General features: G+C 39.5%; 1 protein-coding gene across 1 annotated transcript in view; it reads right to left on the minus strand.

Annotated features, from left to right (window-relative positions):
- Positions 1-24,446, minus strand: part of SLCO5A1 (solute carrier organic anion transporter family, member 5A1) — a 145,771-nt gene that overhangs the window by 32,379 nt on the left and 88,946 nt on the right. Inside the window, exons 3-4 of the mRNA XM_009995597.1 lie at positions 10,150-10,282; positions 1,460-1,683 (exon numbers count right to left, since the gene is read on the minus strand). Coding sequence (XP_009993899.1) covers positions 1,460-1,683; positions 10,150-10,282 — 357 coding nt within the window. The remainder of the gene's footprint in view (positions 1-1,459; positions 1,684-10,149; positions 10,283-24,446) is intronic.

Consider the following 24,446-nt stretch of genomic DNA (forward strand, 5'->3'; position numbering starts at 1 on the left):
AAAGCTGTTATCAGCTTATAGCAAAATACTTTTCTCTGTGTTATCTCAGCTTGGTTGGTATGCTTCTGACACATGAAATACAATGCTGCTCTGCACTGTTCCACACAGTGAAGTTTCTCCTCCAAAGAAAATGAAAATCTTTTGTATATAAGAAGCTCTAATTTGGTGGTCTCACCAATATCTTAACAGAGGATTTTGTAGATGGTATGTTACACATTTAGGCAGATACATATTAAAAAAATACATGCTAAAATGAGATAAACAGTTTTCATTTCTGTGAAAAAAAGTACTAGGGGAAACATTCTCATAGAGTATACTTGTTTTCTGTGTATGTGCTGTGCCTGTAGTGACACAACATGACCTGGAAGGTGAAATTATGTACACAGAGAACCAACATCAGCATACTCATCCAGAAGCAGCGTTTGTCTGAATCCCTGTATCTTTTCTAGGCACACCTATGGGATGAAGCAGTCCTTCTGCTGTGACCTTGCCTGTGATGATTAGGAAGGAGCCCAGCGAAGTCTGAAATCCCCTTTTCCACCTCCACAGGATGATGAGAAAACCAGCAGGTTTGAAGGCCAAAAAAACCCGACAACTCACTTTATGGATTTAGGAGAAAGCATTTTGTAACTGGATTCACAAATATGGGGAACAGAGTCTCCAAAAAAGAAGCAGACAGCATGCTCTACTTGCTTCTTCACCAGTTTTTTCACTACTTTGCAAACAAAGGGAGAACACGGTTCAGAAAGATCTGATATTGCAGCTTTACGTTGCTTACTCTGTGCCTTGGTTAAGATGGTGTTTTGTAACCTCATCAGGCTATCACAAAATGGCACAATCAGCATTTGTATCATGGAATCCAAGGAGGACACAACAGCACTGACAGCACAACAACATTAAGGCACATTAATTCTTGTCCTATACTACTCAGTATTAGGACAATAATAAGCCTGTATTGTTAACTCCAAATGTCTATGCTTCATATAAAATAATTTTTAACAACACTGCCCTTCTTCCCATGCTTACTACTTACTGCTAGCTTTCACACCAATGGTTTGCTTCTTGAATAAAATAAAAATCTCTATTACTTGTCAATATTTCGATCTCTTCTTGCTTTAAAATCAGCACATATTTCATTTGTCCTAACCTTCTGAAAATAAATAGCTTGTAATACAGAAACAGTTAGGAAAGGCATATGAAACAAATTATCTTTCTCAATAAACTTAACCAAATGCATTAATGTAATTGAACTCTTTTTCACTGATTTTTTTTCATTTGTTTCACTTGTATGTTATAAGAGCACTTTATTCTGTGAAAGGTAGTTTAAAGCAAGTATGACAGCTACAAACTGTAAAGTGCACAAATAAGTCTGGTAAAAGAGGTCCTATTACACCCATATAATCCTAGATGACCCTCTATACAAAACGTAAAGCATTTAAAAATTAAAATCAAACTTCACCTTTAACATTCTTTCCAAATCCCATAGAGGCAGGAACTGCACTGTCTGCTTGCATTTTGCTATTTGTTTTCTCTTTCATGACTTCATCATCACTTGAAACATCAGAGTTCATCTTCTTTTTCTTTTTCTTCTTTTTATGTCGAGGAGGGAGTTTTTTTGGAAACGTAAACATGGGAAATATCACAAGGAGCATTGCAATGGCACAAAGGAGAAATCCACTCCACCTAACACCAGGAGACAGGAGAAGAAATTAAAGCCAACACATTACATAAAATTAAACAAAATTAAGTTGTTATTACAGGCTGTACTGGCTGGAAAGACATATTTGCAAAATATGGAACACTGACATTAAGAGTAAAGGACTGGTATGGGGGAGAGCCTTCACTTTTAATTAATAAACATTTAATTAGAAGATGTTTCTGTTGGCTTGTCTACTGACAAAGGTATTTTACGCAGAACCCATCAAATATTATTAAATGGTGTCAGCTTTGAGTTCCGGTAAATTTTCACTTTTGGTAATTACTCAGTACTGAATGCTGAAAAGTAGGGCAGAAGGTTGGACTTGATGATCTTGAAGATCTTTTCCAGCCTTGATGATTCCATGATTCTATGACACAGATACTCAATTTTACTTTGCATTTCCTGGATAATTCCCAGTAAGGTAATACAGTATTCCTCTGGAGAGCATGAAAAAAGTTACCCAAAATGTCCAGGTGGATACATCAGGGCTAAACCTGTTCTTCTTTCCTGTGCCTACTCTCACTGTCCTGACTGTCCAGTTCTCTCCCTTCCCAATTAAAACTCCCAAAGCCTGACTGTAAACCACTGGTGTGTTGCAGTTCACACCAGAATTTATACCTAAAACTTTGCAACTCTGTACTGAGACCAAAGCCTGAAATATGCCTCCACAAAGAATTTCTTTTTCTTTCCCTCTTATAAGAACAGGATATAGGCAACCTTGCCATGATCCCTTGGCTCACACAGAATGACTTAGGAAAAATCCCCAAGAGGGGGCAATGTATTGGGATGTCAGAAAAGTGTCCTTTAGGCTGCAGGCATACAGTTATCCTCTCTGAGGCCAATAAGTTTAATGAACTTTACCACAAAAACACAGATAGGCAAAAGAGCCTAACTAGAAAGTACTCTAGAGTTAACCTTCTTCAGTCAGAAGGCTGTTTGCAGAGTATCAAACAATGTAATTTCTCCTCTAAGCTCATCTTGCAAGGAAATACTACAGGGAAACACAGATAAACTCACATAGATGTTTCAGTAAAGAACAACAACCTCAGAATTCACCCACAGAGTTCTTCCCAGGTACTGAAAGTGCAATTCTCACTATATAATAATCTAACTGTACTGAGTTTACATGGCAAGATTTTGGAACAAAGGTGAGGGTTGCAGTGGTGCATCTGTGAGAAGACACCACGAGCTGCCTTCATTTCGGACAGAGCCAGTTCCAAACAGCTCCATAGGAGATCCACCATTGCCCACAGCTGAGCCCATCAGCGATGCCAGTGGCACCTCTGTGGTAACTTGTTTAAGAGTAAAAAACACTGCACAGCAGCTGCGTGAGGAGAGTGAGAAAATGTGAGAGAAAGAGCCCTGCAGGCACCAAGGTGAGAGCAGGAAGGGGAGGAGGTGCTACAGGTGCAGGAGCAGAAAGCCCCCAGGCATGCCCAGGATTAGGCCATGGTACTGTAGGTCGTTACCCTGCAGCCCAAGGAGCAGGACCATGGTGGAGCAGAAATCCACCCTGGAGAGTGTGCGCTGGAGCAGGCTCCTGGCAGAACTATGGTCTGTGGAGAGAAGCCCACACAGAAGCCAGTTTTCTGGCAGGACCTGTGACATGTGAAGGACCCACACTGGAGCAGTTCGTACCTGAAAGTCTGCACCCCATGGAAAGGACCCACGCTGGAGCAGCTAATGAAAGACTGCCTTCCACAGGAGGGACCCCTGCTGACGCAGGGGAACGGTGTGAGTCCTCCCCCTGAGGATGAAGGAGCAGCAGAGACGAAGTGTTATCAACTGACCAACGCCTGCACTCCCTGTCCCCTGGCACCGCTCAGGGCGGGAGAGGTAGAAGAGTCAGGAGTGAAGCTGAGACTTGGAAGAAGGAAGGGGTAGGTGGAAAGCATTTGTAATTTCACAATGTATTGGCAATAAGGTAAATTAATTATTTACATTAATTTCTCTAAGTCAAGTCTGTTTTGCCCACGAGGGCAACAAGTGAGTGTTTTCCTGTTCTTCCACAACCCTTTCATCCTATTTTCCTCCCCTATTCTGCTCAGGAGGGAGAGTGAGAAAGCAGGTTGGTGAGCATCCAGCAACCAGCCACAGTCAACCCACTACACTAATCTACACTAGTGTTTGGAAGTTTCAGTGAAGTCAACCACATTACTGCAATATCATACCATGCCAATGAAAGACTGAAGCTCTTTGCTTTCAAATCAGTTTACAGAACTGTGTTTTGACATTGGCTGAATGCAGACACCCACCAAAGCTGCTCTACTCCTCCCCTCCTCAGCAGGAGAGGGGAAGAAAATACAGGCCCATGAGTCAAGAAAAGGACAGAGAGAGATCACTCAGTATTTACTGTCACGGGCAAAACAGACTCAACACGGGGAAATTAATTTATTTTGTTACAAAGCAAAATCAGAGCAGGATGATGAGAAATAAAACCAGATCTAAAAACACCTTCCTTCCACCCCTCCCTTCTTCCCAGGCTTAACTTCATTCCTTATTTCTCTACCTGCTCTCCCCAAAGCGATACAAGGGGATGGGAATGGGGATTGTCATCAGTTTACTACATGTTATCTCTGCCTTTCCTTCATCCTCTGGGGAAAGGCTCCTCACACTATTCCCCTTCTTCAGCCTGGGGTTCCTCCCACAGGACACAGTCCTCCACAAAGTTCTCCAATGGATGTTTTTCCCATCAGCTACAGTTCTTCACAAGCTGCTCCAGCATGGGTCCCCTGTGGAGTCTCAAGTCCTGCCAGCAAACCTGGTCAAGAGTGGCACCTCTTTCCACAGGTCCTGCCAGAAGCTTGCACCACCATGGGCTTCCCACAGGGGAATAGCCTCCTTCAAACATCCACCTGCTCCAGCATGGGGTCCTCCACAGGTTGCAGGTGGATATCTACTCCACCATGGACCTCCATGGGCTGCCGGGGGACAGCCTGCCTCACCGTGGTCTTCACCCTGGGCTGCAGGGGAATCTCTGCTCCAGCACAAGGAGCACCTCCTCTCCCTCCTTCCTCACTGACTGTAGTGTTGCTCTCACACATTCTCACTCCTCTCTTTGCCTGCAGTTGCACAGTTTTTAGCCCTTCTTAAATACGTTAGCACAAAGGTGCTACCACCACTGCTGATGGGTTTGGCCTTGGCCAGTGGTGGGTCCACCTTGGAGCTGCTGGCATTGGCTCCATCAAACATGGGGGACGCTTCTAGCAGTTCCTCACAGAAGCCACCACTGTAGCCCCACTGCTACCAAAACTTACCAACACAAACCCAATACAAGAACAATTTAATTTTTTTTGTACATCCTTTACACTTAAAAGAAAAAGAAAGCTACAACAGGAAGCTACTAATTATATATTTGCTTGTATTGAACAGACAGGTTTGCTTGTGCAAGAAACAAAAAAATTTGACCTCATATGTGTAATATGGAGATACTGCAAACTGTATGTTTAGATTAAGGTAAATTCATATGCACATGCAATGTTCTCTATGGTAAATGGTTATGCAAAGGCAAACACCAAACAGCCACGTGTAACACCATTTCTGTTAGAAAGATTGCACTGGAAGCTTTTGTGAGGCAAATCTCAGTGAATCCAAGTTTTTACTAGTTTGGACATTATGTAAACAGAAAATCCTCCATTCATTTTAGCTGATAACATACATGGATTAGAAAGCAGACTTTTAGCAGGATTAGTCAGCACTATCAGATAGGGAATAAATCCGTAGACTCTGTAAAAACGTAGTAGCCTCCCTTTGAGGATCTCAAAGGCAGAAGCAACAAAGACAGTGACTGAAGAAACAGACAGTGGCAATAATACACAGAAAACTGAAACCACCCCCTCAGCAGGAAAAGACTGAAGCTCTTTGCTTTCAAATCAGTTTACAGAACTGTGTTTTGACATTGGCTGAATGCAGACACCCACCAAAGCTGCTCTACTCCTCCCCTCCTCAGCAGGAGAGGGGAAGAAAATACAGGCCCATGAGTCAAGAAAAGGACAGAGAGAGATCACTCAGTATTTACTGTCACGGGCAAAACAGACTCAACACGGGGAAATTAATTTATTTTGTTACAAAGCAAAATCAGAGCAGGATGATGAGAAATAAAACCAGATCTAAAAACACCTTCCTTCCACCCCTCCCTTCTTCCCAGGCTTAACTTCATTCCTTATTTCTCTACCTGCTCTCCCCAAAGCGATACAAGGGGATGGGAATGGGGATTGTCATCAGTTTACTACATGTTATCTCTGCCTTTCCTTCATCCTCTGGGGAAAGGCTCCTCACACTATTCCCCTTCTTCAGCCTGGGGTTCCTCCCACAGGACACAGTCCTCCACAAAGTTCTCCAATGGATGTTTTTCCCATCAGCTACAGTTCTTCACAAGCTGCTCCAGCATGGGTCCCCTGTGGAGTCTCAAGTCCTGCCAGCAAACCTGGTCAAGAGTGGCACCTCTTTCCACAGGTCCTGCCAGAAGCTTGCACCACCATGGGCTTCCCACAGGGGAATAGCCTCCTTCAAACATCCACCTGCTCCAGCATGGGGTCCTCCACAGGTTGCAGGTGGATATCTACTCCACCATGGACCTCCATGGGCTGCCGGGGGACAGCCTGCCTCACCGTGGTCTTCACCCTGGGCTGCAGGGGAATCTCTGCTCCAGCACAAGGAGCACCTCCTCTCCCTCCTTCCTCACTGACTGTAGTGTTGCTCTCACACATTCTCACTCCTCTCTTTGCCTGCAGTTGCACAGTTTTTAGCCCTTCTTAAATACGTTAGCACAAAGGTGCTACCACCACTGCTGATGGGTTTGGCCTTGGCCAGTGGTGGGTCCACCTTGGAGCTGCTGGCATTGGCTCCATCAAACATGGGGGACGCTTCTAGCAGTTCCTCACAGAAGCCACCACTGTAGCCCCACTGCTACCAAAACTTACCAACACAAACCCAATACAAGAACAATTTAATTTTTTTTGTACATCCTTTACACTTAAAAGAAAAAGAAAGCTACAACAGGAAGCTACTAATTATATATTTGCTTGTATTGAACAGACAGGTTTGCTTGTGCAAGAAACAAAAAAATTTGACCTCATATGTGTAATATGGAGATACTGCAAACTGTATGTTTAGATTAAGGTAAATTCATATGCACATGCAATGTTCTCTATGGTAAATGGTTATGCAAAGGCAAACACCAAACAGCCACGTGTAACACCATTTCTGTTAGAAAGATTGCACTGGAAGCTTTTGTGAGGCAAATCTCAGTGAATCCAAGTTTTTACTAGTTTGGACATTATGTAAACAGAAAATCCTCCATTCATTTTAGCTGATAACATACATGGATTAGAAAGCAGACTTTTAGCAGGATTAGTCAGCACTATCAGATAGGGAATAAATCCGTAGACTCTGTAAAAACGTAGTAGCCTCCCTTTGAGGATCTCAAAGGCAGAAGCAACAAAGACAGTGACTGAAGAAACAGACAGTGGCAATAATACACAGAAAACTGAAACCACTCCCTCAGCAGGAAACAGCAAAGGAGACAGGGGTCTGTGATGTAGCATGAGATGAAATTCAAATCCAAAGGGACCATTATGGTCACATACTGAGTGCTGGAGATGTCACCAGTGTAGCACTGGATGCACTTATCTGCACTGTTTACACTTCACATCTTCCTGGAGAAATATCAAGTAATTGGAAAACAGACAAAAGATAATATGAAAAAAAAATAAGGAAACCTACAACAGGGAATGAGAGGTCAGAACAGGATCTGTATTAATCAAAAAGTCCTTGAATTTTCTGTCTTCTAAAGTCAAAGAAAATATGCATGAGAATACCTCAAAGACATCTGCACAAGCCCTAGGACCCCAAATGAAGGCAATTAAAGCAAAAGAAAGGACCAGACAGTGCTGGAGGAATTCCTTTAAACTTCTCGTGTGGAATGCCAATGAAAGGCTACACTGGAAGATCCAAGTATTAAAAAGATTCAGGGCTAGGCCAAACACTCAGAAATGTGTCAGCAAAAGAAAATTTGATTCAAAGCACCTGACAGACCGCCAGGGGCTACTCTGCAACTAATGAGATCCCAGTACAACACATTAACAGTTCTCAAAGACATCAACATGATGGATAATTTCTAAAAGATATCCCTACACTTACCACATCAGAATAAAAAGCAGTTTTAAACATCTGATGGGCTGGCATAGACAGCTGGCCTATAATTTAGCCCAGAGCACCTACAGAAAGCCCAGGTGTGCAAAATCCAGAAGCACAAATCCAAGTTCTGTGAAACTCAAGGAAGAATCAGATCAGAAATAACCCTGAAAAATAATCACTTATTTTGTTTATCAGGTTTCACAAGAGATAAACCAAATTATCTGTCCTGCAAATATGCAATATCCCTCTTAGAAAATAACACCTTCAGTAAAAAATAGGTTTTACTGTAAGTTTTGTTGCTACAAATCATGGTTGCTGTGTTTACTGTTTTGTCTGTAATCAATACCTACTTTAATAATGGAATTTTTCCACTGGGTCCCTGCAATAAGTCATGTTGGAAACCTTACATCTACAATAAAGGAAAGATGAGGATCAAAGACACTAATTCACTTCAAAGGAGACAAGGCTGAGAAATCTCAAATATGACTGCTCATTAACTTATTTCAGCTGCACCCTACTTTTAAAAAGCGTGTCAGCTGAAGTAAGTGCTAGACTACTCTTGTGTTTCAAATTGTTAGATTACACAAATAAAAAGAAGCTTGGCTACATGACACTTCCCTCCAAGGAGAAAATATCACAGTCCCAGAAAATAGATTTCAGTAGAATGGAAGTCTGCGCTTCCAGAACTCTCTGCAAATGGGCAGTTAGTGAGCAGAAAGGAACAATGGACCAAAAGAGTCTCCATTTTAATGGGTAGACAAAGATTCAGAAAGAGAAAAGTGAATGAGGTGCAGATGCTATGAATACCACCAAATTTTCATGAGAGGCCATCAGTTTGTGAAACAAATTATTAGAGAACTGATAGCAGGGGATACTTCTTGGAAACTTTTAAATTAAAAATTGAGAGAGCCAAAAATGAAGAAATAATACAAGGATCTGGAACACCTCTGAGTGAAAGCCAGTCACTACAGATTTAATCAATGTGATGGGAAAAGGAAACAGAATGACTTCTACTTTTCTATGCTGGATAGAATACAGATCCTCTGCTGAGATCCTACTAATTTTAATTATTAAATATATTTATGGGTCAGTTCACTACTCCTGTTGCAAAGTATTGAGCAGATGCTGACTATCAGTTCTGACATGTCCTTAAAGACACATGAAACAAAAGAGTTTTAAAAAGAATGTATATTTTGTTCTGAATTCTAATCTATTATTCAAGAACAGTCAAAGCATATTCTTAACACTGCAGCACAGTCACAGGACAAATCCTTTCTGTGAGATAAGTCAGTATATACATGAGAGCACAAAGTCATTAATCCCAAGGTCACAGGTTAACTGAGCACTTGCATTTGTCTTTCTCTCACTGAAAATTCAGCTGGAGAGTCCTGTGCAGAGCTGCTCTTGGAGTAAGTAAGACAAATAAAGCAGTGATAAATCTTCAAAGGCTTAAGAACACTCCAGAGAGAGAATTTTTCACATTAAACTGTCAGGAGAGATCACTGCAGGATAAATAGAAATGGATCCAGTCTGGCTGCGATGGCACAGTGACAAACACTAATCCAGTGCACAAGGACTGGCACTGCACCCTACACCTAGAAAGCAGAGGTCTCCTCCTGGGACAATGAATGTAAGGCTCTTCTGGACTTCCATGAAAATTTCAAGGCAGATTTATGAATTAGCTGAGAAAAGCCAATTATAGCCTCCTCAAAACCTGCTTCCTCAAAAAAACACTTCCAAGGAGGCCACATATCAAAGATTGCCCAAAGACATCAGCTAATGATTATGGCTGTTACATCTCAGCACTGCTGGAAGCCCACCATTTACTAGACAGTAACACGACGATTTACATCATCTGCTGTCTAAACATGAGCCATGACCTTGAGAAACAAGACTGAAAAGGCCATGTTCTGACTCCATTCTGTGTCCTTCTCCTAGACTAGAGTAAACAAAGTCTCCCGTTTTCTCATCTGGGCAGTAGAGTTCAGCGTTCCGTGCTGCCTACAAACCAAAGAAGGGTGCTGCCACCGTGCTACCACCTTCCAGCAGGAAGGGTTTGGCCTTAGGCAGCAGTGATCAGGAGTCAGACACAGTCCTGCAGCAGCCAAAAAGCAGGTTTTCCATGCAATGTGCCCATGTGCCACTGTGGTTCCCTCTCTGTCACAGGATAGTGTGTAGTGATCAACAGAAACCTCCTCTTCCTTGGCCACCTTCTACAACCTCAAACAAACTCTTGGGACATGAGTTCCCAACCTGTTTCAATTCCCTACCGGCAGCTTAGAGAGTAGTTTTGAAAAATGCTTTTTCCTTACCAGTTTCCAATGAATCGGGGATCACTCTGGTCAATATAAACAGTTGTCCTAGGATCAACATAGAAACCAATAAGAAGTCCTCCTAGCAAGTATCCAGCTGCAGGACCAAGTGCTCCCATTACGTACATGATGGCTGAGAAAACAAAAGGTCAGAGTCATACATCAATAAAATAAAATTTATAAATAAAACCCAAAAGTAAGAAATCCTTCTTAAAGTAGAGAGTTTTCCACCCTAAAGCCTCCAGAGCCTTTTTTTGCAACCTTCAAAGGCAGTAACTTCTGCAAAGGTAACATATTGGTAAGAAAATTATTGCTTTCTGTATACCTTCAGTCAAATTATGCATAGAACTATATATTATTTGGTGTTTTGGATGGAAATTCTACTTAACTTCAACAGTATTTTTCAGATTTGGCAACATTTCCTTTGAATCAAAACAAAATTTTATACATAAATAGAAAAACTGTAAGGTAAGCAAACAGAAATGCAAAGGATAAGAATTGTGTAAGAGACCAAAGAACGAAGTACAATATTCCAACTTAGCATCAGACTAATACTGGATTTAAAGGAATGATCAAAGTTAAGAAATCAAATATTCCTCTTTCAGAAACTGACAGAATTATGTTTTTATCTGTGTAGTCATGGACTTGCCCCTGTTTTACAGACTATTTCCCGCAAGACTACTGCCTTACTCAGAACATTCGATCTTCTTAAATCTTAATGCTATTTTAACAGAAATTTCCTAACTTAAAAAGCAAGTAAAATGAAAATAAGTTTCTCATGTGCAACCACAGACACATTTTACAACATCATTATAGTCTGAATGCTGGATGACTGTAAATTCATGGTAAACTGGAATAACAAGAGTCAGAGATACCAATAGAGTGTCTTCTACAAGATATTCTTCAGAGTGTAGTCTCCAGTTCTGGTCCTTCAGCCATCCACACCAGGGCACATGTAAGAAAACATCACAGCCTCCCTTTGGCTTTCATGCCAGTGCTGTCAGGAGCAAGGGAGAGACAGAGACAAGGAAAGACTACATCTTAGCGTGGGACTCAACTGGACCTGGAACTCAGGGAACCTTTCTCCTGGTAGAGGCATACTTGTAAGACACCAGCAGAAGCAGACAAAACATCTAGTATGCTGAAAAGAATGGAGTGCTGAGATTTAGAAATCCTGCTGTGATTTCCAGGTTTTGAAAGGTGGCTAATCTAAAGGCTGTCAGTTTTCTTGCCCTGAAGTCTTGCCAGTTCCTCTCCTTTCATTTTCTACTTCTGAAAATCCCAAATCAACTTTTGAACTAAGTTATCACAACCTTAAATTCTCTTGTAAGGGAACAGCTGTATTAGCTGAATGTCCACATTTGGGCTTGTCTAGTTTGGAGAAAAGGAGGCTGAGGGGCAACTTCATTGCTCTCTACAGCTTCCCATGGAGGGAAGAGGAGAGGGAGGTGCTGAGCAATAGGATGTGTGGAAATGGTTCAAAGCTGCACCAGGGGAGGTTTTGAATGAACATTAGGAAGCATTTTTTTACCAACGGGGTGGTCAAACACTGGAACAGGCTTCCTAGAGACGTGGTGAATCCTGCAAGCCTGTCAGTGTTTAAGAGGCATTTGGACAATGCCCTTAAAAACGTTTTAACTTTTGGTCAACCCTGAAGTCATCAGAGAGTTGGAAAGACGATCACTGTACATCCCTTCCAACTGAACTATTCTATTCTATTCTATTCCCCTACTCCGTCTCTTTCCTTTCTCAACACATCCTGCAGTACTCGTATCTTCAAAGATGCTTCTGCCCTGCTTTCCACACTGTCTGGCTGCAAACACAAAAGGCAAGAGTGGTAAGAGATGGTCTCTGCTGTCCACTCACATGTTTGGTAGCACCGAAACCCAAGCTCCAGCAGCACAAAACCACTTGCTTAGTGGCTGCAGATCCACCATGCAGCACATGAAAAAAAGACCTGATTATCTAAATCACTGAAAACACAAACTTCACCACAAAATCTCTAGCTCCACGTGGCTCTGTGTATCAGTCACTCTCCATGGCAGTAAGTAGACTATCCTTTTAGGTCCCATCCTCAATCAGACTGATGTGTCCTAGACTGCAACAGCTAAGGAAGGATAACTGAGTTGTTAGAGCTTGGGTTTCTGCATTCCCAGTAGTAATAAATTATATCTCATGGACAAAATAAGCAAAAATAAATCACTAAATCTGCCTAGTTAAACCCAAATAACTTGTACATTTTCATCTAATGTTTTGAAATAAGAAGAAAAGAACATTCATATAAGTAAAAAAGGGGCTGCTGAGAGCAATAATGTGGAAAAAAAAAATCACAGAAGTTACCACAAAACGTAAAGTGCCTATAGTAAGAAATGCTTCCAGACTACAAATTGATTTAATAGATTTATCATTATAAAGTTACTTTCTTAAACATATTTTCAGTTTTTATGAAACTGCAATTTAAACTAATTACACTTTTGCCAAAGTTCTTTTTGCATAATGGTTTCCAGAACCATGTTCACTATTTACATTTATTCCAGGCATGTTCACTTCTGGAATGATTGTAAACAATTCTATGTATGCCTAAAATGCTCCATCAGATGCTGCAACACTGCTTCTTAGCAGTAAGTGGTTAGATAAACCCCACAATAACTGTTATTTGCAAAATCTACATAATGAGGAGGTGAAATAAAACAACCTCCATCCACTATAATAAATTTTGGTTTTTACAAGCATTTGCTTGGAAAATTGATTCAAGCAAATACAACGTACTCAGATATCTAAAAAGTTTACAGCAGAAACACAAAGGGAGTAAAAGAGTGACCTAATCCATTCATTTCAGTATTCAGAAAAATGCTTATGTTGCATTTATTCAGCTTCAGTTCCACCACTGAAATGGGCAAAATGCAGCAACTGCTTCAGCTAAGAAGTACTACCCAGACGGTGTATTTTTAACAGTGTATTTTGTACACCTGGTAACTTCAGAGGGTTTTCTTCATAAGCAGAAATACTGTACATTAAAGATAAAAATAAGTGTATGCTGTGCTCCATTAGAGGAGAGAATGCTGTCCATCATTTCAAAAGTGTATTTAAATTACTGTATGCTAGTTAGGCTTTAAGGGGTTTTTAATGTAACTTATGGACAAAATGTAAATTTCGTGCACCCCGATGTCCAGGAAGAAAGTCTCCTGATTTCCAAATAGGCCACAAAATTTACTGGATTATATGGAAAGGAAACAAAACTGGAAACATACTCAATCAGGGCATCATCAAAACTGAATTCACTTCACAAATCAAAATTTCTGTCGAGAACCATTCCATCATTTTTTTCCATTCAGGTCACTAGAAGGTCTCCAGCTTCTGGATGAAAAAGGTTCTGAAACATTTAAATGATGCAGGAGTAACCCTCTTTTCAGCCCCCTGCCTGGCATTTCAGCTAGCTCATTTTGATCCTCCCACACTATAAAAATATACTGAAACAGAGGTCATAAAAATACTTTTAATGTCCTTTTCCTCCTCTAATCACTCCAATTACAATTTCAGGATGTTTTGTATACGAGAATATATAACATAAACCCCTATGGTATGCTTAAATGCATACAATGTTAACCCTCTGACTGCACATTTTTGTATTAGTAATGCTAGTACCAATTAAAGTCACATGCATGATATTGTGCCTAGATGAACAGAAACTACATTACACCAGTGGGCTACAACAGGCTGTCTGGCTTCTGGGTTGTAAAATAGCAACTCTGGTTTAAAAAGTAAAAACAAAGGCATATAATGCTCAGTGCCTTTCGTATCCTCTGTGTGCACACACATGTCGCCACACAGAGCATGTCACTGGACAAGGAGGAATATTTCTGAAAGACCCCGTTATTCAAATCTTGGCAGCACATCACCGTAGTACAACTGTTCATTTCATACATGTATAAGGCAAGCAGAATTTGACCTTTATTCTGTTTTCAGTGAAAGTTTGGAATTTGAAAAATCCTGCAAAAGCTACAGTGCATTCTGGGGATTTTATATATCTGTTTATAGATATAGTGTGATTGAGTGCATTCTCAGGAAGTTTGCTAGTTTGCCAACTGTGTGGTGTGGTCAACAAGCTGGAGGGAAGGGAAGCCATCCAGAGAGACACTGACAGGCTTGAGAGATGGGCCAGCAATGTGCTGTTGCAGCCCAGAAAGCCAACTGCACCCTGGGCTGCATCAAAAGAAGCATGGCCAGCAGGTCAGGGGGGATGACTCTGCCCCTCTACTCTGATCTTATGAGATCCCACCTGGAGTACTTTGTCCAGTTCAGGAGTCCCCAGCATAAGAAGGACATGGAGCTGTTGGAGTGAATCCAGAGGAGGATCACGAAGACCATCAAAGGGCTGGAACACCTCTCCTGTGGAGACAGGCTGAGAGATTGGGCTATTCAGGCTGGAGAAAAGAAGGCTCCGAAAAGACCTTATAGCGGCCTTCCAGTACCTGAAGGGGCATACAAAAAGCCAGGGAAGAACTTTTTATAAGGGCTTGTAGTGATAGGACAAGAAGGGATGGTTTTAAGCTGGAAAAGACTGGATTTAGGTTAGACATTAGGAAGAAATTCTTCACTATGAAGGTGGTGAGACAATGGAACAGGTTGCCCAAAACAGTTGTGGATGCCTCCTCCTATATAAATATATTTGTATTTATATGTATTTTTTAATATATCTTTATTTATATGTCTATGGTTTTTTCCCTGACAGAACAGTATGGTAATTTTAGTAGATTTTGCAAGGTTATTTTTAGTGACAAAGAAGTATAATACTTTGTATATGTAGATTTTAAATTGTCACTTAACTGTCATCAGCATAACAGATACAGAAGATATACTCCCTATAGTCATGGAGTAGATTGGAAAGACCAGGAGTATAATTTAGTTCATTAAAGCAACAACTCAGTGTCCTACCTGATGAGCAACACTAATCCTGAAAGAACAGCATAAGGGAGAATACAAACAACAAAGAAAACAATAGTGAAATGTAATAATGGTTTTGTACTTATAGATGACCTGTCTGCAATCTGAGGAGTGAGCTTTAACAGACATGGCAAGATGAACGTCATGTAAGTTCGTCTGTGTCTTTATATGTCAGCAGATTTAGGGGCTGTATGAAAAAAGAGACGATCACAGAAGTTACTGCCTGGGATTCTGTAAGCAGAAGCACCACCATGCTATGGCAGCACAGCATCCTCTCTAGTCCTGCTGCAGCACATTTCCTTGGAAAGCTGAGCTATGTTGTCACAATAGAATAAGCAGCAGGATGTTTCTCTAGGGTACACAGCAGGTTTCAGCTTCCCCATTAGAACAAAGCTGATGGGCAGAGGTCTCAATGGGGAACGTGCCTCAGCTCTCCCCTATTCCTCTCATGTCCCAGCACTGTAGATGGGGTATCAAGGGATAAACATCAAGTAGCTTTCAAAGAAACATTGCTCCCATTCATAAAGGCGTATTTATCTCACACTATCTAAATTCACCCATACAGAAGGTACCCCAAAAAAATATAAGGTTTAACCAGCCCTCTAAGGCTGAGGACACAAAACTAACAGGAGTTGTGAGCAGAAGCCAGGCAGAATTCTCAAAAGCTTTTAAGTCAGGAAATCAGTTCACTTCCTTCTTTTCTTCATAAACACACAATGAGGCCTATCTATACATGCTTTAGGGGTTTTTCTTTAATGTGGTTATTTGCTCAGAAAAAACCAATGCTTTGAGCACTACTGCAGTTCAGATAAGAACGTACAGACCAAATCTTTAAATAATTTCCTTTCAATATGCATTAGTATTACCATGACTTTAAAAGTCTCTTCAGATCCAGTGCTCCACATATAACAATAAATAGAGCAGCAAAACTATTCTAGCCTCCCTTGATCTTTCTACAGAATATATTATGACTATTTCCACAAACAGATGCTACAGATACAGGAGACAAATTTATAGAGAAGCATAACCAAAGCATAATCATATATGTCTACCATGCAAACTAAAACAAATGGTCCAGCCTATCACTTCATTAAAAATGCTGACAGTTTAATTATATACAAATTCATCCAGTGACTTGCCAATGTCAGATGAAAATTGTTATGTATTTATTTTTGTCTTACAGATTTATTACTAATAAATCATTTGGAACAAATTAGGTATCATTCCCTGGCTTGAACAGCTAAACAGCTTTACGCTTTGTATTCTCCATTTTTGGTCATATTTTAAAACACTACTGTCATTTTCACAGGATTCAATTCTAATGTCACAAAAAAAACAGGAAAATAAACCCAAACAAAACAAGATAAAACAGGTTGCCTATCCCAAAGTGTGCTTCTCATACACACTGTCACTGCAGTGCTGCCCAAGTCACTTGCTATGCTGCGGAGCCACAGCACCTAGCAAACAACTCATCTTCAATTAAAATTTCACAGGATTCATCACTTGTCTTTAGGTTACAGGTGAGTGCATCCAATCCAAAATCCTAAAACAATGAAAATATCAAAGAAGAAAGGCTTGCACTTGTACCATGTTATTTCGTTCTTAGAGATACTCAGCTTAATAAAAGATTGCCAAATGAAAAACTACTCCAGTGCTTAAAACGGAGCTTTTATTTCTTTATTCCTAAAAACTAAGAACTGTGGAAGTAGAAACTCAAGGGGCAACTGAATACTGAAAAGAAAGATACTCTGACATTCTTTCCATCGACTAAGAGGCACTGATCCCCTCAAGAAATGCTTTTTAAAAACAGAAGTGTCAACAACTGCTTAAATGCATAAGTATGACAGCAATGAAAACTGTCCTTAAATTTCAGGGGTTTTTCCACACACAGGAAATTTTTATTTGGCAATGCACTGTTATTGAAATTTAGCTCTCCGGCAGATGGACATGGTACGTGTAAAACACAGTAAGAATGTCCAAAGATGAACTGAAAGGCAAAACTTTGCTCTTGGCTGTAGTTTTCTGGACAATTCTCAAAGAAAGCTCCACATCTAATCTTCAAGCTTTTCAAGCCTCTTTCAGTACATCTATGATCAAAGTCAGACAACATACCACAAGAAGGTCACTAACTGTGAGTTTCCCAAATGCTGACTTGCCAAAAGAGCATGTTGCTTAAAGACATTTTCTTTTGTGAATACCTTTTAACTACCGGGACTAGGCAGAGACTGTAAACACCTACTGTGTGATTCCTTTGTCCTTTCTGAATTTTTGATCTGTCAGCATCCCAAAGTTACCTTCAATGAAACATCGTAAGCATAATGTTCATCTTCACACAAAAAATTATCTACTACATAATGCTCACAAGGCAGGCAGGATTTGGCACTTCCTCTTCCTCAGTGATTTTCCTAATCCTAAGAGGACACTGATGCTGTTGGCTGTCTTTAAGAGATACTGGAGCAGCCTCTTGATTCATAGCCATTCCTTCCGTTAAGTCATGTCAAATGGGAATATCTCACCTTTGTCTTTTAATTGCTTGGATTTGTTTTTTTTAATGGTTTGGCCGTTGAAGGCACATACACACATTTAGTTTTCACTGGGGACTATCCCCAGGTACAGACTCTGTCGATCTCGAGTTCTTAAAACTCATTTTAATTTCTTTAATATTACTTCTAACTGAACTGGAGTAAGGCTGCGTTGTTCATTTGCATCTCATCCTCTTTTCTCTAGATTGTCATAACTGAAAAATACCAAGCAGTGAAAGCTAAATTTGGCCTGTGAGCAGACCTCACCAGGTAGATTTATGAATAATCAAATGAAAGAAAGGGAACAAAATCTTTTGCAATCTTGTGAATTTAAATTTGCAATTAAGAAGCCCAGGTCCATACCTACAAGACTAGCAGAACCTGGCCCTGAAAAGTGTTTCAGAATATTTGTATCCATCCTAATCTTATACCATGTTCAGGCAGTACAACAGCATCAGCAGGCAGGAATACATCATTCCAGTCTTCTCGTTTCTTTAAGCTGGGAGAACGTTCTTCCTGGAGGAAATGCAAGAGAAGAGCCTGGTGTATGCCATCATCAGGAAGAACCAGGAATAAATATCAGTTCCTTAGCAAAGTCTGCAAACGTTAAACACCTAATGTCTATGGATCTGGGTTTACTAACTATTGTGCACAAACCAGGTAATGGCACACACAAATATGATTTTCAGAGGCACATCTAACACACATTTTGTATACTTTTCTTTATCCAAAACCAGACATTTTGTGCCTGGGAAAGAAACTGTGAGGAAGAAACAGAGATAGACCAAATACATCCTGAAAGGAAAGGTTAGGTGCTAATGGTCCAAGAATTTCTATATATAGTCACTTATCCTTTGTCCCACCACAAGACAATGGAACGAAGAAGTAAAGGGGGAAATTATTTTAATCATGTTCTCTCAGAATTAATTTCCTTTCAAAAATTGGTTTCTGCCTAGGAGGCACAGGTTAATTATTGAAAATGTTGGTGATAATTTTTTCGTTGACTACCTCTCATGAATAGATTGCAAAAAAAGGGTAAGCCAAACAGCATTTTTCTTGTTTTCTTTGTAAATTTCACTTACATTTTCATATTTCACCCGAAACAACAGGAATTATAGTTCATTACGCATATCTGACTGAAAATCTGCCTGTAAGCAAAAGAACATTATTCCAGTAATTTGCAGATGACCCTGTTAGTTACATTAACATTTACTGCGTTGCTAAATAAGTTATTTTTCTACATTCAAAAAGGCTGAAAGCTGCAATAGCCTCAAATAAATAAATAAATAAATAGGCAAAGTGAAATGCAGAGCCATATAGCTACATTTGAAAGTATATTGAAAATATTACTATAGGTCAAAGAGTATGAAAAACATTCCCATCCATGTGTAACAGTTATAAATAGCAAAGGCTATTTATTTTGGCTATAGGACAAAAACATCATTTTATGAAAACTTCCGAAGTTTCAAAATTTGCTTTTTATTCTCATAGGAACAAACACGGTTTGGGCCTTTTAATGAAATCAGAATTATGCTGAAGTGTTTGTTTCTGAAAAAAAACCCTTGCGCTTTGTGTTCTGGGCAGGGGTGTCTCATTCTCTGTCTCTCTATAGAGGGACCATAAGACAGACATAAGAGTTCGTTCAACTCCATATTCTGCTTGGAGACAGCGGTTTTTTGCTGCAGCACCAAAATGAATTATTTCAACATTCAAACACAGTTTTCTTATCAATGACAGATGGATAATGAAAATGACTGGCTTCCTCTGCCTTCTCCACCCCTGTCCACAATACAAAAGCTTTTGGTTTTGATGCAACAGCAAAATGGTTTTAATGGCTCTCTGCACAACTTCTACTAGGGCAGGAGAAGTAAAACCACCTAGAAGGAAATGGTCCTTAGCCAGATCTTCAATAATCAGGTTTCAATAGCCAGGTCTTAAATTGGTATTATCTGAATAACAGGTCTTGCAGGGAACCCAGGCCATGACAAACCTGACCATGGACCACATGACTTTAGTATCAGCAAAGCAGAAGAAACTTCTGGATATCCCTGTGGCAATAACAAATACCAGGACCACTGTGAATGTCTAGGCCCTCATTTGAGTTCATTGAACCAAAAGACTCCTGGGATTTAATATCTTGAATTAAAGAAGAAATAACCTTGAGTTAGGGAGTTATTTTCACCCTTTGGTAAACATGCCAGCCTATGGAGAAATGCCAGCAAGAAATGCTGCAGCACCTCCTCCCTTCTCATAGTTTAAGCACTAATGGATGCTCCATGGAGAAACAAATTGTTCCCAAATGACCCTGGCACCCTTGTTACAGACCCAAGAAACAAGACACAGAAGCAGAGAGCTGCTGCTGCTGATCCCTGAAAAGGCCCTGCTAAACAAAACAGACCAGGGAGTGTGAATTGTCAAGGGCTATACAAGAAATTCACAAAAAAAATGGAACAGGTTGCCAAGGGAAGTTGTGGATGCCCCACCCCTTAAGTGTTCAAGGCCAGGGTGGATGGGACTTGGAGCAACCTGGTCTAGTGGTACATGTCCCTGTCCATGGCAGGGGGGCTGGAACTAGTTGATCTTTAATGTTCCTTCCTACCCAAACCATTCTATGATTCTATGAAAATGAAATTAAGATCTCACAGAGTCATGGGGGAAAGAGAATACAGTTTTATAAGAAACCAAAAGGAAGGAAATTCATACATATTTTTGCTTTGGGCAGAAAACCACCTGAGATGCCATTTGTTAGTAAAAAACTGATTCTATTAATACATATGATTGCTTAGACAGATTGATTAGACCCTTTAGTCAGGGTCCTGAAAGAAATGAATGTTAAGTCTCACTGGGAAAAGTAGATATTGTCATGTAAAGTCAATAATAAAATAAAAATTATGAAAATATTTTGGTCTGACATTTTTAGGTAATATGTTTTACATGCTTTGGTTTGGTATTGTCTATGTGTCAAGTAAAAAGAACTTGATTTTTTTTAAATGCTAACCTGTTATTTCTACACGAAGGTCAAACTAATGCTATTTAAATTAAATATTTCAACTTTATAAAAAGTAAATGTTTCTACATTAAAAAATATTAAATCCATATATCCCAAAAATCAATATTTAATTGAATCCTAATTTGCCAGAGCAAAATCATTAGAACACCTTTATCAGTGCTACTAAATGGCAGTTTAAACATCAACTGTAGCATTGAAAAGGTAATTACTCTTACAAAAATTTCTCCTTAGTAGTAACATTATAATTGAATTTCCTTCATTTTTAACATATAAATTGTCACTGTGATTTAAGGTTCCATTTGCATCTCATTCTCAGTCACAGCAAGATACGTTAATATGTTAATAAAATCTAGAAGTATTCCTGACTTGAAGTATTAGCATTTCCAGGAAGAAATTACTTATATGACATGGATCCTTCCAAGATATTTCAAAACATACATGGTTGATTTACATAAACTGAAAAATTTTAAATCAGCTACAGTTACTTTCCCTAATTAGATAATGTAATTATTCAGCTGATATGTTTTGGGAAAATTGTCCAATATACTTTCATTTAGTCTGCATTGTTTTTAAATAAAGACTGTTCATTCTGTTTCTTTCTCTCCTCTGTAAGCAGAATTAGACATGACAACTTTGTTTCTCAACTACTTATATTAGCAGATTATTAAGCATATTGTTAATCTCCAATAGTAAAAGATGCTTTCACATTTAGGAAACAGAAATGAAAAATATGGTGGCTAGAGGCTACGTACAAATGACTTTCAGCCAACTTTACGCACATTTTCATAACAGTAACTTTTGTTAAGAGGATAATTAACTGCATTATATTCCAAAGGATGTGGTAGACTCTCTGTAACAGTGAGTGGTTCGTTTTAAGGCAAATAGTTTTATATAAATAAAGCTCTGCACAGAGATAACACTGTACTGAAACCTGATTCTACACAGATGTCAGAGTAAATGAACATAACAGCCCTTTCTGGCCCAATAAAGCACAAACTTATCCCACAAACTCTGTTTTTTTCTCTTACACAGTAGATCTTGTAGAAACAGTCATCATTCCTTACAAAGAAATATGCCAAGAGACAAACATCTTCACCTTTTGTTACTGACTGTGCTGCCTGGAGACATCTCCAGGTAAGAGAAAGACCAGAGCTGGTCCTGTGCCCTTTACATAATTTATCAGTGTATTAGTTGAGCCTTTAGCAGAGGTGACCCCAGAATGTGTGGCCTTGGTACCAGCTGTGACAGCCAAGGAATCTCCAGGCTGTCCTGAGCCATCCTGGGGCAATCCTCTCTGTGAGGCTAACTCTGAGAGCACTGAAGAGCAAGAACTACCCAGGAACACGGGAGACGGTACTGATGCCTGAACACAGAAAAACTGCTCAGCCAGAGTTTGTAGGATATGAAATATCTATAACATGCTTAGATCCATATTTTTTTATTATTACACAGATAATAGTATCTGACACATTCCTATCCTTAATCTAAATTGCATGTCTACAATCAATTTTTAAAAACATCCACAGATTACAAGTCTACTTTGGCCATCAGTGCTGACACTACATTCATTCAGACCACAAATGGCTCAGACAAAACAGAACAAGTTAAAAAAGGGTTTTTGCAGAACTCTGGAGAAACACAGATTTTCATCTACTGTAACCTCTTATACAGGCGAAGTTCTTCAGCTGTTTTATAAAGTACATCATGGTAACACCTGTACACAGAATACAGGAATCAAACATTAGGAGTTATCTCTTGGCATAATTTCCTCTCTCCTCAATCCAGAAGCTCACCTGTTACATCACTGAGGTCACTGTATGTTGTACTGGAACAACATGTCCTTGCCTATAGGCCAACTCTAGCCCCTGTAACTGCAGACCCTTGCAAAAAATGTCACATCTGCCCCATTTGTGCCCCCAAACAGCATAGCTACTACTGCTTTGCTCACTGCTTTGCCAAGATCTTCTGAGCCAGCAACATACCTACAGAACCAAGACTCTTGCTGGATCAAGCACAGTTAATTTGCCATCTGCTAACTCATATAATAAACCACTCATGCAAATGTTCTTTCCAAAAGCGATAAACGATAGTAACACAGCATTATGCTTTATCAAACACTAAAACTGTTGGGGAAAACTTAGCAACTACAAGATCAAAACACTCCAGTGAAACAGTGAGATAAGACAGCAGAACGAGACATTTGTTCTTAGCAAACATAGCTGAATAACCAAATTAAAATATTACTTCCCAGTTTCACATACGTGAAATAATGTGTAGAAGACTCTAATAGGGGGCTTCTCCTTTTCCACAGGAGAAGCAATTCAGAGGTACCAGTCCAGACCTTTATCTTTGGGATATTTAGCCAGCAGCTGATGAACACTGCTTTCCCTAGTCTTTTTTGTGAAGTCATCCCTCCCTTAATTTCAGCTGTACCTTGTAAGTTTCCAGAAAGGGAACCTTTTGTTTAACAGAATATTTTATTATTTATTTTAATTTTCATGTAAGCACAGAAAATACGTAAAGGTTTAAATCAGAGAGCTGGCTCAGCTGATAAACTAAAAAATAAACCACTTGCATTGGCCTAAAAAAGAAAAGTAAAAAGCTCGGATCACACTGTGTTCTCCTTCACATTGATAGAAGAAAAAAAAAATCCACAGAAACGAACAAAATGTCTTCAGATTGACATGGGAATAAGAAAACTAGAAAATGGCTTTCTCTTCTTATTGCCAGCTTCAGGAATGTCCTGAAGACTTTCAGGTGGAAAACAGGAGTGTTGATTTGGGGAACAACTATTTACCAACTCCTTATTCAGTAAGCTGACCCGAGTCATACACTTCACGTGCTGTCTTTACTGTTGATATTTTATTTCACTCAAAACAAAAGAAAAATAGAAGCCTTCCATTTCTGACAAGATTTTATCTGGGAAACAAACATTTACAACAATTCTAAAATATTTTAACTATCACTATTAACTGGTCTGTTTGTTTTCCTCTCCAACTGCAAAGTCCTCCTGCCAGCCACCTGTATCACAGTTCTTCCATGCCTCAGGCTGCAGCTGTCAGCATGTAAAAAATACAATTTCAGATATCTGTGTTGGAAAAGATGTAAAGGAAGGTCTAACAATCACGTTTCAATCTTAAAGAATAGACACTATTACTTCTCTTGCATTTCAAATTAAAAAATGAAATTAAATGAAACAAAACTACTGTACAGACAATTCAGCATTAATTTAATTTCTTCTGGTTTTCAGAAACAAGAAGGAAATGTTTGAGGTAAGGGAGAACAAGGTGAGTTTAGCAGCATCCTGGGGCAATATCTGCTTGTCTGTGCAAGATGGTGGGAGAAAATCTATTGCAGAGGAAAGAAAGGCAGCATGCCTATTATGGGGGGTGACAAATGGCTATAATTTTTTTTATATTTATCATGTTATTATTTATCTTCAATATCGAATATTGCATTAAATTGAACAGGTTTATACACTTCACTACTATTCTACGCAAGCAGTACAGGAATGCATAATGTGTTACTATTAACTACATTAACTTGAAAATTTGTATTTACAAGTGTGTAAAAGAAGCATATCAATGGATAACATACTGTTGCCTACAGAGAGCCTCAAACATGCACAATAACACAGGGGAAAAAACCCGCAGAGAAAATATTCCAATGAAAAATGTCCAACGAGGAAGTAATCATTCCAAATAAGATATTAAAGAGACAGCCTCTCTTCCAAAATACTAAAAATATATGAGCTACTTAGCTAAACACTCCTCGTTCCATGAGAGTCTATGACTCAAGGAGCGAAAGTTTCAGGTGGTTAT

This window comes from Chaetura pelagica, unplaced genomic scaffold (genome assembly GCF_000747805.2).
Source record: "Chaetura pelagica isolate M959 unplaced genomic scaffold, ChaPel_1.0 scaffold83, whole genome shotgun sequence".
Taxonomy (NCBI): domain Eukaryota; kingdom Metazoa; phylum Chordata; class Aves; order Apodiformes; family Apodidae; genus Chaetura; species Chaetura pelagica.